The 13992-nt window shown below is 44.6% G+C and overlaps 1 protein-coding gene across 2 annotated transcripts in view; it reads right to left on the bottom strand.

Annotated features, from left to right (window-relative positions):
• Nucleotides 1–174: 174 nt before the first annotated feature.
• mcm3ap (minichromosome maintenance complex component 3 associated protein) overlaps nt 175–13992 on the bottom strand; it is a 29897-nt gene continuing 16079 nt past the window's right edge. Inside the window, exons 13-30 of one of the 2 annotated variants that reach the window (XM_084457874.1) lie at nt 13448–13734; nt 13255–13355; nt 12584–12715; nt 11920–12033; nt 11051–11203; nt 10430–10627; nt 10128–10196; nt 9756–9890; nt 8971–9124; nt 7719–7983; nt 7508–7605; nt 6047–6437; nt 3533–3820; nt 3343–3366; nt 3023–3152; nt 2240–2431; nt 1047–1200; nt 175–766 (exon numbers count right to left, since the gene is read on the bottom strand). In XM_084457874.1, the coding sequence (XP_084314000.1) occupies nt 593–766; nt 1047–1200; nt 2240–2431; nt 3023–3152; nt 3343–3366; nt 3533–3820; nt 6047–6437; nt 7508–7605; nt 7719–7983; nt 8971–9124; nt 9756–9890; nt 10128–10196; nt 10430–10627; nt 11051–11203; nt 11920–12033; nt 12584–12715; nt 13255–13355; nt 13448–13734 (3059 nt within the window). In that variant the 3' untranslated portion in view covers nt 175–592. The remainder of the gene's footprint in view (nt 767–1046; nt 1201–2239; nt 2432–3022; nt 3153–3342; nt 3367–3532; nt 3821–6046; nt 6438–7507; nt 7606–7718; nt 7984–8970; nt 9125–9755; nt 9891–10127; nt 10197–10429; nt 10628–11050; nt 11204–11919; nt 12034–12583; nt 12716–13254; nt 13356–13447; nt 13735–13992) is intronic. The other variant, XM_084457875.1, reaches the window with a different exon arrangement.

The following is a 13992-nucleotide window of genomic DNA, read 5'->3' as shown; positions in this document are numbered from 1 at the left end:
GCATCTGCGGTGCCGTCATGGTCACGTGATTGCAAACCTCCTATAGATGGATACGACCTTTACACTGTTATGAATGGAAAAACTACAGTATATCGTAAGAAAAACTAGTTTATTAAGATTTTCATGAAAAATATCACATTTATACAAGGTTCTGGCTTGAAACATACAGCTTAACACATGAAAATAAGGCACAAACATAAACAAAGCAACTTATTTGGGTTGGGAATTTGCCATTCCACAAAACCTGAAGCCAATGAAAGCCAATAATACATAATGAACAATCCTTTGATTCTAAAAACAAATGTAAAAATAGTAACAGTTTACACAATTGTCTCAACTCACAATATCTTGTATCAGCCTGTCAAGCAACATTGAGTATCAATTATGTTACAGGGACAAGAAAGCAATTAAATACTCTAATGTAAACTACAAAACTGTAGATGACTAAAAAAAGAAAAAGCTATTTGATGCTTCTTCATTGTGAAACCAACATGTACAAATATATTTTTAAAAAATTGCAATTGTCTCACACAAGGTATCCTCAAGCACAAGTCCATTGTCAGTGGATACATTTAGTCAGGAGGTCAATGAATCAATCCTCTACGATGTTCAGTAAGCTGGTTAGCTTTAGACTGCATGCTCGATCCTCCTCTTGACTGGCTAGAATCTGCCTTTTAAGTTCCTTCAGGCGCTGTGCCATGGATGGAGGGGCACTCTGCAGACAACCACGCTCTGCTTTGTCTAATAGGTCATCTGTGTCCACCTCCTAGAAACAAAGCAATTCAGGAGATTTAAAATGAAGACAGTTGGCCATGTCTTTAGTCATTTTCAATCCATATCTTACATAAATAAAGTAAGTTAAAGTTGCCTTATAGGCCACACTGCAGTGTAGTTGCTGGTGAAGTGTGTCCTCTGCCTTTGACCCCTAGGCTAGGAGCAGTTGGCAGCCTCACCAGCGACGTCCAGGGAGCCACTTTGGGTTTCAGTGTCTTACATGTTTCAATGTTGTGTGGTGTGGGTGGTATGTGTTGGGAACAGTGCTGTACCTGGATAAAAGAGGCAGGTTTGCCGTGGCCAGCTGCTGTGAGTGAGGGCACCATGACGGCAGGCATGGAGAGCAGGGAGGAGGGCATGAAGAGGGGCAGGGAGGGGGGGTCCAGATCATCCCCCTTCAGCCAGCGCTGGAGCTGCTCCACACACCTGCAGAGGATTAGGAGGAACATGGGAAACGCATGAGAATCGTGTACATTTCCAGGGGAAAAATGCACTGTTAGCCAGAGAGAAGCGTAGGCAGATGTGATTAGAACTGGTTCAAATACAAAGCTAGCCTGGGTCCAGCCGTTTCTTGGTCTGGTGTTGCTATGTGAAACAGTTGGTTCTCTGATTAAAATATAATCGACAAATGAGCGCTGTGGGTTCTTTTTTTTTTTAAAGACATTTTTTAGGGCATTTCTGCTTTATTAGGGACAGGACAGTGCAAGGACAGACATGAAAGGTGGGAGGGGGAGGGAGAGAGAGAGAGAGAGAGAGAGAGGGGAAGACATGCAGCAAAGGGCGTGGGCCGGATTCGAAACCACGCTGCTGCAGTAAGGACTAGCCTTTATATGGTACGTGCCCCAAACCACTGAGCCACCGGGGCACCCCAGCGCTGTGGGTTCTAACGATTAGCCAATGAGCTCCAAGGGCGGGACCGACGCCGCTGTGAAGCTGTTTTGAACGTTGTGGAGCTGTGGGTTCTGACAATGCGACTTCAGAGGTCCTGTAGTGAGAGCTTCTGGGAACTAAGATTACTTGAGGAGCACGACTAGTAGTTGGGAGTATGTCACAACATCTACCCCTCTGTTCGTACAGTAGCTTACTACAATAATTACACTACTGTTTCACTTAGCTCTGTTATCATTATGTTGTCTATGGTTGTCATGGCGATGCTGCCTCCCCATAGAAATCGGGTTAGAGTGGAAGCAACGTTTGACTGAGTTCTCAGCGGAGTGTAACGAGTTGACAATTCTGTCTGATATCAGGCTAATACAAAACAACGATCAAATACACATCAGTATTTGAGGTATGTCTGATTTATTTCCACATTTGGGACTGTTCTATTAGTTTCACTGTATTGAGTAAAAAAAATCAGTACTTGGAAAAATGTATTTGACCAAGATGTTAACGTTGGAAAAATGTATTCATATTGCAGATGAATCCAAAGTGTAATAAAATCTTGAATCCAGTCATGACGTGTTACCTTTGGCTCTGAGCCTTTTCCTCCTTGAGGCTCTCCAGGACCCTGAGGGGGAGGAGCTCCTGGGGAGAGGGGGTGTGGGTGATGTCCAGGGAAGCTGCGGAGGGTTCAGGCTGGTCCAACAGGCTCTGGAACAGCCTCTGTCTGAGTGACGGGGCAGCTGGGAGTCCCATGTCTCCTGGACCGGCCTCGTCACTGAGGGAGGGAGAACATACAAAAGAGGAGTGTGCTTCGTTATATGATTCACTCAAATATCATATTAGAGACTACAGGGATAGCTAACACATAATGGCCTACCATGTAGTCAACTTCTCTGTAACTATTTGTGCACTCTCCTGTTAGTCATGTCTCTCTTATGAAGTATCTAGCCCATGTTTACTGCTCTGTAAATGTTCTTAGCCGATAGACAAACATTTTCCAGGAGCTTGCTCGATCGTCTCGTTTAGAGAGGTCAGGGAAGAATTTTTACAGCTCACTTTTCTGGCCCCCGGGTGAATTTTTTTTTTTTTTTCTTCCCTCTGGAATATGTAGGGGTGGGACCTATGCCCACCCTCCCATTGCTCTCTGGAAAGCGCGTTGTGTTGCCTCTGTGTATGAAATGCGCTATACAAATAAAGTTTGATTTGATTTGAGTGAGAGAGAGAGAGGAAGATGTGAGTGAGAGCAAGTCAGAATAAAACCAGACTAAATGGCCTTGCAGGGAATCAAGTAAGATGACAGCGGAGTTGGGCGTCTGAACGCGATACACGAGAGAAGCAGCAGCTGAGGCCCAGGCTCCTTCCTTACCCTTCTGTCTCTGTCAGTTTCTCTCGATGTGTACGTCTGACTGCCTCCAGCCACTGAGCGGGGGGCTCAAACGCCTTCAGTCCCTCCCTGAGGAAGTAGACCAGGATCTCCCCGTCCTCTGACACAGCATCTACGCAGAACAACAATACCACAATTGTAGGATAATACTAATACTATTAATAATAATAGTATTAATAGTTCCATTAACATAATGGAACATGGGATTTACATTTAACACACTTTCATTGAAAACAATGCTCACAGTGCTAAAAAAATAATAGGTTGGGTAAGCCTGGCACCATACTGTAAATATACTGTACCATATTGGGTCGGCACCCCATGACCTAAGATCAAGAATTAACATTACTGTTTAACAATGGCATTTATAAAAAAAGAAAACCCCCAATTTCACAAAAGCTCTTTTTTCCCCACATAAAATAACGGGAATTTGCAAACGCAAAGCTATAGACAAAATATATTTATTGTATTATTAAAAACGAGCCTTTGTACCTTCACAAACGGGGTCTTCAGGGGGCTGCCAGTCTTTCAGCTTATGGTCGATGCACAGGGCCAACACCTCGTCCCAAGGGATCTGATCAAAAGAGGGGCCGTGTTTCTCCTCCTCCTCCTCCTCCTCCTCCTCCTCGGGGGCTGGAGACGGGGACGTGTGTTGGCTCTGCAGACGGACTCTCTCCAGGAGGTTCTCCAGGCGGGACATGAGGAGGGGCTGGCTGTGGCGCAGGGCGGGGATCTGGGAGCTGTACTGGAATATGGACCAACACAGCTGGGGCCAGGAGGCTGGTCGGGAGGGAGGGAGAGAGAGAGAGAGAGAGGACGTGGTTGGACATGACATATGAATGAAGATAGGGATAGAACGATCGCTGGTATAATGATTAACCGCGATAGAATTTGATAACATTTATCTTGCTAAAATTATCAGTAAAACTGTGTTTGATTACCGCACTCATTGTAAATACGGTCCAGCATCAACTAAAGTTAGCAACAGTTTCCAAGATAAAAAATAATGCATATTCATGCAAGCAAAAAGTGCAGTGCTGCTGATTTTATTTGTGGTTTTCTATATAAAACTTGGTGAAATGATCTGTGTGTGTGTATCAGTAGTTTTTGAACATGTTCAGCACATTTTAACAATATCGCGATAATACTGATAAGCGTGATCATTTGGGTCACTGTAATCGTAATGTGAAATTTTCATACCGTTACATCTCTAATTGAAGAGAGGTTTTATGTTATCGTAAATTCAAAGAAAGACCCGAGTAGAGTGAGAGAGGAGGTCCTTGTAGACTCCCGGATGACTGAACTTCTCACCCGATCTCTCAGGGAGACCCCAGCACCCTCCGGAGAAAACTCATTTCGACCGCTTGTATCCGTGATCTCGTTCTTTCGGTCATGACCCATCCTTCATGAGCATAGGTGAGGGTGGGGACGAAGATAGACCAGTAGATTGAGAGCTTTGCCTTTTGGCTCAGCTCTCTTTTCGTCACAACAGTGCGGTAAAGCGACTGCAGAACCGCACCAGCTGCTCCGATTCTCCGGCCAAACTCCCTCTCCATGGTTCCCTCACTCGTGAACAAGACCCCCAGATACTTGAACTCCTTCACTTGGGGTAAGGACTCATTTCCTACTCGGAGCGGACAGGACACCGGTTTCCTGCTGAGCATGGAGTCTTTCCCTGTAATGTTTGACACGGTGAAGGAGCATGGAGGGATGTTGGACCATACCTCTAGTCAGATCCTTTCAAGATCCTTCACATTCTTGGGTTTGCGCTCATCAACTGCCCTTTTCAACTCAGCCAACAGATTTTCTATTGGATTGAGGTCTAGCGACTGAGACGGCCATTGTAGAACATTGATTTTGTTGTCACAGAACCCTTTCTGTGTGGATCTTGGGGTATGCTTTGGGTCATTGTCATGTTGGAAAGTCCACCAACAGCCAAGTTCCAGCCTTTTGGTGGAGGCAACCAGATTGTCAGGCAAAATTGCCTGATTCTTGGAATTCATTACATGCCCCTGGACCTCTGGAATTAAAACAGCCCTAAAACATCACTGACCCACCATCATATTTCACCGTGGGTATGAGGTGCCTCTCCTTGTAATGCATCCGTTTCCACGCCAAACATGCGTTGCCGATGCTATATCTGGCCAAAATGTTCAATTTAGCTCTGATCTGACCAGCGCTTGCTTCTGTGTGTTGTGGTCAGAAAAGGCTATCTTCTGGCAACCCTTCTAAAGAGCCTGTGGTTGTGGAGGTGGCCCCCGATGGTGCTTTTGGAAGTCTGGTGACTCAAAGATGCCACCAAGATTACTCCAAGATGCCACCAAGATGACTCCAAGATGACTCCCAGGCCTGCAGTTCTTTCAGTGATTTTGTTGCTTCTCTCACCCGTCCTCCTCAGTATCCTGGGGGCAACATGCAGTTCCATCCTCTACCCATGAGGTTTTCAATGGTTCCATATCTTTTGACATTTGTAATAATTGCCCTGACAGTGCTGAATGGTATATTTAATCATTTGTGGATCTTCTTGCAGCCATTACCAGATTTATGAAGGTCTACGACCATCTGTCTCTTTTGAACTGCCAGTTCTTTTGTTTTCTTTGTGGTGTTGGATGACATTGATATTGCATGAGTGTTACCTCGTTTTTATACCATAGTGAAACAGTAAGAGATGTAATGGCTCAATATAGTTCCTTAAGACTTAGATGAACTTAAATAAGTGGAATTTAATACCTGGTTTAATTTTGGTAGATGTTATTCAAGGGTGACATTAATTGTGAAACCTTGATTTGGAGGAAATTGATTCTTTAATTTCAGTAAATGGTTTTGGTTGGTTCCACTGGAACATTAATATAGTACAGTTTTTATCACATGCTGGTATTTGGAGTTTCTCTATAATTATATGGTTTGTATATATTTTTTTAAATATATTGTTTGTGCATTGCCTGTCAGGGGTGCCAGTAATTTTAGAGCCCATTGTACACACACACATAGATGTGTGCTGCTCACCTGTAGCGGACGGCAGGTCCCAGTCAGGTATCTGCAGGCTGATGATGGCGGTCCGGAGCCAGGCCAGGTGTTGGGCGGAGTTCCAGCCCAGATGGGGCACCACGTCACCGGTGTCCGGCAGGACAAACTCCCCTGGGGGCCAGGAGAGGCTGGAGAGGTGCTGGGAGGACACTAGCTCTGCTAGGTAGGCCAAGACAGCGTTGTAGAGATGGATGACCGCCGCGGGGTCCTGGTAGGGCAGTCCTGCCTCCGCCCGCTCCTGCCGGTGCCGGTAGAGCCTGCTGCTGAACTCACGACACAGTCCGGCCTCCACAAACTGCACCAGGGTCTGGGAGGAGAGGAGGGAGGGGGCCGGGGCGCGGGCTAGCAGCCAGCTCACTGCATGGCTCAGCTGCAACCCAGACAGAATAGCAAGTAAAGCTGAGGATACACTACAAGATATTATGCCCGATTTTATACACAATTCACAATCCTGCCGAGTCTGTCCTAGTCAGCAGCAGTCTGCACTATTTGGGGGTAGTCGCAGTGGCAATTTGGCACAGATATCTGTAAGTGTATGAGAGGTACAGATTTAAATCGGCAAGTGTATGATGAGAACAGACTTCTCCCAAGTCGGAGCGAGTCGGAGCATATCAAACATGTTTGATATTTTTGAGCAGATTCTGGACGCAGTCGTGTAGTGTAAACTCGTCCAGTCGTTAAATGTGCGATACCCAGTTTTTCAGTTGTCATACAAAAATCAGCAGAAGCCAGTCGTCTAGTGTATATTTCATAATCTGTTAAGATTGTGAAAGTTTTCTAGTGTATACGAGGCTTTAAAAAACAATTACAATTCAAAGCATTATGGGTAACAATAGTGGACTTGTATCTTTTCCTGTAAGCCATTTGCTCGATCCACGCTTCTATTTATGTAGATGTTACTGTCGTCGAGGCATTTCAAGAACTGTTGAACCCTTATGTGGTAGACCATTTATGCTTTTCTATGAAGCAACAGGTGAAGTGTATTCTTTTTTCCCCAATGAATTGAACACATTGTATTCTCAGGGTTTCCTCATCGTATCACCACCAATAAGTGATTTCTCTTTAATGTAGGCAATGCGTAAACATTGTATAAGTGATCAAGTGAATATTGTGCCACAGATGTACATGAAATTGACCCATCACCACATGCCACAAATCTATCTATCTAACATTTGATCAAAATGCTGCCATGTCGAACACATACTTTAAGAATATTTATGAGATGCATTTAATCATATTGTTATTGATGACATCTTTTTAAAACTTAAAATCAGGTTGATGAAAGTCCAGCACAAAATGTTTTTGTTTTACCTAGTTCTGATTGAAAAGACAGAGTTTTATGCAACCAGAAACTAGGTCATGTTGACAATAATATTTGGAGCAGCAGTGGAGAAATGAACATGAATGACTGGTAAAAATAAAAGTTTGTCTGAGCTGTACCTGTTCTGAACCTTGAAGATCACTGGTGGTTTCTGGGATATAGATGAACACGTACTCTGATATCAAACCGTCTTCAACCAAAGTAGGCAGCATTAGATCTGAACAGGAAATAAGTCAATTGTGATTAATACAGTTAAAAATATGTTTTACATTCCAGGTCCCATATTATTAGCCAAATAATAATACGCAAAGCGCTTGCGTCTCCAACTACCTTGCTCCAGTTTCTGTGTGTCACTCACACCCCCTAGTGGTCCAGGCACCAGTATGACGAGGGGCAGCAGGCAGTGCCAGGGGCCGGCCTGCTGGAGCTGCTTGAGCTGCAGTAGGGCAGAGAGGAGAGGCACATCCTGGTCCTGGCAGCCGTGCTCGGGGTCCGTCAGGGCGGGCAGCAGCATGAGCAAGGCCCCTGCGCCCTGGAGCTCCCTCTGCTCCTCCATCTTGGACAGACCGTCCTCCGTCAGAGGGCCGCGTGACACCTGGGGCAGATCACATCCTATCACATCCTATCCTATCAAACTAAAAATTACTTGCCAGGCAAATGAAGTTACTTTAAACATTTGACATTCATTGCAGTATTAAAGGAGTAGTAAAGGGAAAATGCATGTTTAGCCCTGTTTTAAGGTTACTTATGATCATATACAATGGTTAAGATCAAAACGTTGACAAAACTAGCACTTTTGAGAAAGTCTGATAATTGCTCTACCACCGTTTTGGTCATACAATGGATGTGGGTGGGCACCTTCAAAAATCTTTTAAAAACATGTTAAACTCTCGATTTCAAAGACAAGAAGCTCACCGGGGGGTAATTGGTGTCCGTTGGTGTTCTGACATCAAATTCGCCGCAAAGTAGGGTAGGGGTTTATTGATAATTTTATGAAATCCATTGACTTGTATTGAAGCGACCGTTGTAGATGTGTAGATCAATCCGCAGAGGGGATTCAGGAAGCGGAACTACTTACGGTAGCTATTGTTATTGTTTATGTTGCTAGGCTACCTAGTTTGCGGAAGTTTACACACGTATGTGCTGCGACTAAATAGTTCTATGCTAAAAAAGCCTTTCCAGATGAACTAGAATCTTACTTTATGGCGAATTATATGTCAGAACGCCAACTAACACCTCGGTGAGTTTCTTGTCTTTGAAATTGCGAGTTTAACATGTTTTTTGAATGATTTTTCACAGTGCCCACCCACATCCATTGTATGACCAAAACGGTGGTAGAGCAATTAACAGACTCTCAAAAGTGCTAGTTTTGTCAACATTTTGATCTGAACCATTGTATATGATCATAAGTAACTTTAAAACAGGGCTAAACATGCATTTTCCCTTTACTACTCCTTTAATGGAAGCATCGTCAGCACCATAACCATAAATACAACCTTCCATAAGGCCGAAAGCAACGGCAGCCTCTTATGCAAGACGTTTCACCTTATGTTGCAGAGGAAAATGGAGTTTGGAGACTTACCTTAACACTGACATGGACTTTGTGGGTCTGCTGTCCCCGGTCCCTGAGTCCATTACTGACATAGAGAGTGCGCAGCGAACCGCTGGTCTGCTTCTCTGTGTCGTCCGCCTCTTCAGCTCCGCCCAACTTCACCTCCAGCCAATCGGACAGGATCCTGCCGCGAGCAGACCCAACTCGCCATCAGTTACAGTCAGGTGTAGTAGACTATACTGTACACATAACTAAGGTCTTCTACATATTGGATTTGAAGTTCAAAAATTAGTATAGGGTTAAAAAAACAAAAAACAACAGTATAATCTTTGTTTGTAATGCACTCCAGGCTCTGCCCCCGCACACCCCAGTCTAAACCCTGTGGCTTCCTTCTGAGTTTTGTTTTCATTCGTGGACCTGCCCCGTGATTCAAAAACTGGAGGTGAATGGGCGTGGCTGTAGCGCCCCCACAGAACACAGCTGGCGGGGCGCTCTCTAGCGCCCCCATACAGGGAGCTGGCTTCGTTCTAAGTTTTGTTTTCATTCGTAGACCTGCCCTGTGATTCTGACCCACTCCGTTTAATGGGCTGGCCCATCCTACACCCCTCCACCGAGTTTCATGAAAATCAGTCTGGTAGTTTTTACGTAATCCTGCTAACAGACAGACAGAGGCTGTCACTGAGGCGGAGGTACCAAGCCCTCATCTGATAGCATGACGCCTCTCACCAGGACCCATGTCAAAAGAAGACATTCAATGTGGTGGGGTTAAGCCACGTGAAAATCACCCCAAAACAGTCTTAGTGGGCGCCACTTACCTGTCAGCGAGGCTGGTTACGCTCTCGTGGTCGCTGGGCAAGAGGAGGGTGGCTTTCCAGAAGATGCGTTCTGGAGGGTTGGGGATGTTCTCAGTGACCAGCGTGAGCAGGTCTAATGGCGTCCATACTGACTCACTGAGAGGGAAAAATCATTATATTTTGGACATAATAAATGTGCTTCTGTTCACATGAAAATACAAAGGAAGACAAATAAAATAACAATGATACAATAGAAATTATGACAACCTCTCCACCGAACATACCACAGAGATGGTGGACATGGACATATTACACATACAACATGTAGTGCAACTTTATTTTTCAATTTTGCAAAAGAAATGTGTCACTTTATTGCGCTCGATAAACTCTTACCTCAGCAGCTGCTGGTAGTGGTAGTGGACTCTCATCTGATGGATATTGTCCTGTCTCATTTTCAACAATCTATCAGCATGACACAAAGTCAAAATAAATACATTGTAAAGCACTAAATTCTAGAATGCAGTGGTTTTACAGTCTCCTCATGTCCCCTGACAACTAGCTAGCTAACCGACCACAAGCTGTAATCAAATAGTTAACCAATATCTGAATTCAGGTTCTTGATGCAAGTTAGCATGCTGGCAAGTCCTTGGCAGTAGGAGAGGAGATATCTTATGGAGGGTGAGGGCCGTGGGTACCTGGTGCTGGACAAGGCCACGTTGCCGGTGTTGCCCAGGTTGACCATGCCTCTGGCCAGCACCTCCAGGGAGGGCTGGGAGGGGGCGCTGGGGGCCAAGGCCTGGAGTTTGAAGCGAGGGTCCACGCCGCATGGGGCCGCAGGGAAGCTGCGCATCTGCCTCTTCAGCTGCCTGCGCACAGCGACCACATCACGCCACCTGAGCCAGAGATGTGGAGAAAGGTTGCAATAGGTCAGGGAAAAATGAAGAAAAAAAAAAAAAAGGTCTGCGGGATACAAATAAAGTACTGAAATCTTAACATCTCAAATCTTCAACAGTCAAACTAAACAAAAGTGTGACAAAGACACCTGTCAATTCAACAGCCTTCAGATTTTGGTACTTTTTAAAATGATTTTTTCTATACTTTTTTTGAGAATAGCTTTTACATGAACACAAAACAAAAAACAAAAAAACAACACAGGTCATCATGGGTATCACAGTTTTAACTTATCCTGAGCAATTACATGTAGCTTTGCTTTGTGGGTTACTCTGTCCATACTTTGTCCATTAACCCTAAAGGGGGAGAGGTGTTACTGTGGAGTAACATAGCTTCTCCAGTCCTTATCAATCAGATTTTGGTACCTTTTGATGTACTTGTGTATGCGCTGCAGCTCCACCTCCAGAATGTCCTCCGCCAGAAGAGCCATCTCGCCATCCAGAGTCTCCTCCACCAGACCGGCGCACTCCTCTTCTGAGCAGCGAGCAAAGTGCTCCGCTTTCTCCTCCAGCGCTAGCCTGTCACAGGTATCCCAGGAGATGTTTTGATTTAAGGCTGGGTATTGGCAAGGACCTCACGATATGATACGTATCGTGATACGTATGATGTGTCACGATACAATACATATTGCGATACATTGCGATACTCTACATAATTTACTGAAAATGTAAAAATACAGCTTAAAATATAACTCCATCCCCCGCTCCTCGGAGGTGATCCTGAGGGCAGAGAGAATATAAGGACATTTTAAATCCATTTAAAACACGAATAATGTATCAATGATTAAAATCTATCCTTCATTTTATATATCTCTGTCTGATTCTGTATATTTTCCTTGTGCCTTTAAAAATAAAAATAAAAATAGTGTATCAATACTGTACTGTGGAAAATCAATACAGTACTGCGGGAATAATATTGCAATATTGCTGTATTCATTTTATTGCACAGCCCTAATTTTATTTCAATAAAATCTCAATTAATAAAATTTTTCTTCCATATCATCAGATGCAAAGTCAGGTGAAGCAGCTTGTGGAATCTGAGTTTGCTGGGGTGTTTTTGCAAGGCTTAGTCACCACTAACCTAGTTCTGTATGTAACTCCAACGGCGGGTACTGACAAGCTACATAATGAATATTTCTCAGGCCTTATAACCCCCCTCTCCCTTGGTCTTCAGTAAATGCCTCTGGGAGTGGCTGGTTGGAGGTCAGTTTGAGCTGGGTGGGGACGTAGCTTACTTTATCTCAGAGGCAGCGGTCTCCTGGACACATTCCATCAGGACCTCTTGGCTGATCTCAGAACAGAGGGAGGCGCTGAACTGGGTGAGGAAGGCCTCATGCTCCTGCTTTCTCCTGAGAGGGAGGTTATGAAACTTCAATGAGACACAAGTTAAATATTCTTTATTTCATTTTTAATAGAATTACACAGAGATTAAGCCCAATCTTAGAAAGTGTTTACCATTGGTCCCTGACCAAACTTAACCCTTTTGGCCCTACCTCTTGCTCCAAACACTTCATTTTGCGAGTTTACTTTAGGGGTAGGGTCGTCCTATTTATCGAGGGTGTCAAGTGTCCCCAAGTGTCTTCCCTTTGATAGCATATGAGTGACACTCGAAATTTAAATGAAGTCCAGCAGCAAAGTTGCTGCACTTGTTACCGCTCTGTGTGGACCGGCAGATTAGACTAGACATACTGATGACGTATCGGTCTATAAGGGTTGTCCCATTTCATAGAGGAAGATTTCAACCCACTAGCCCTTGACACTCTGTTCTGAGGGGTAAGGGGTATGGGTAAAAATGAGAAATGGAATTCAGCCTAAATTCACAAATCAGTTTAGTGTAACTAGTAGGAACATGGATACTGTGGATAGTGTGATACAAAATGAAGTGTTTAGGTCTCCAACCTGGCTTCCTCGATCTTGCGTTTCTCCGCTGCGATTATCTGTTGTTCCACCTGGATCTCAGATGTAGTTACTTCTCTGACCACCTGCTCCACCACCTCACTCACCAGCGCCTCCATCTGGCCACTGCTTTCACTGCAACCATAGATCAACACAAATGTCAGGAAGAAAGGTTAACGTGGGAGTATTCCACAAAGTAGGATTAACGCATTATCAGGCGAAGTCAAGTCTGAATTTTTGGGTTCCTGATGCAGAGAATGAAGTGAAGCTGGATCAGAAACTATGAAAACTAATCATTAACGTTAAGTTTGCTGTCGCGTGGGCTCTGATCCAGTGTTAATTTCATTGAAGAAAACTATGACAAATGATTCATTAACAACCTTTAATTAGTTATAGTCACGAGACGATAACCAAGTAAAAACTTGACGGAATCTATTGATCAAGTTATCAGACTTCACAAGTGTTAGGTCAATCAATGCTAATTTAATATTTTTTCACTTAATCGTCTCATTCATGTCTCACAGCCTGATTGGATGCTTCCCAAAGCATTCTGATTGGATGCTTCCCAAATTGCCCTACCCTAACATTTTCATGTAGTTTTTATTTGTTGACGATGATATACATGAAAAAAAACAAGAGTCAATGAAAAGTTGTAAGAAACACAATGCTCTTACCTGAGAGCTGATATGGCGTAGTCAGCCCCTGCTCTGGCTACCTCACACAGAACCTCCTCCAGCACCTCCTCCACCACACACTCCAGCTCCGCCTGGAGGTCCTGGACAAGTGAGATAGTAACAGCTTCAAAATCATGGAAAACAGACTAACTACTGGAGAAGAACAAGAAAATCCACTGGAGTCTCGTCTTACCTCATCAGAGTACATGGGTTCTGGTTTGGGTGGGGGTGACGGGGGTCTTATGGGCTGCAGCCGGGCGACGGGCTGGAACAGCTGCTGGGGTTCTGCAGGGTGGGATGCTGCGCTGGGCTCAGCGGGCTCCCCGGTCTCGTCGATGACCGCAGGCCCGGTGGGCTCGGCCATGGCCTGGGGGTCCCCAAACAACCTGGGCTCCGCCAGCAGCTTAGCGGGCTTCATCTGTGGTCTGGCCTCAACCTCCAGCTGAGCCTTCATCTCTGGCTTCAGAGTGAAGGCTGGTACTGCCAAACAACCATGGGGTCACAGTAGGAAAACTGACCATGTTCCTCGTGCAAAAAACTATTTGATCCTTTGGACTGAATTAAACATCAACATCTACTCTAAGGTAGTAGTGAGGGGAGACTGTATATTGAACGCTTTTTTCTTTAGTATTCCATGAACAATGAATATACGTGGCAAATAACAGTGTGATTGTGCTACCTTTAAACTAAACTCTTGTAATAATTGTATAATTATTACCTCCACCCCAGCGATAGCGC

The sequence above is a fragment of the Borostomias antarcticus genome (genome assembly GCF_949987555.1).
Source record: "Borostomias antarcticus genome assembly, chromosome: 2".
In the NCBI taxonomy this organism is placed as follows: Eukaryota; Metazoa; Chordata; class Actinopteri; order Stomiiformes; family Stomiidae; genus Borostomias; species Borostomias antarcticus.
The sequence above is the reverse complement of the archived record's forward strand: the minus strand, read 5'-3'. Positions and strand labels throughout refer to the sequence as shown.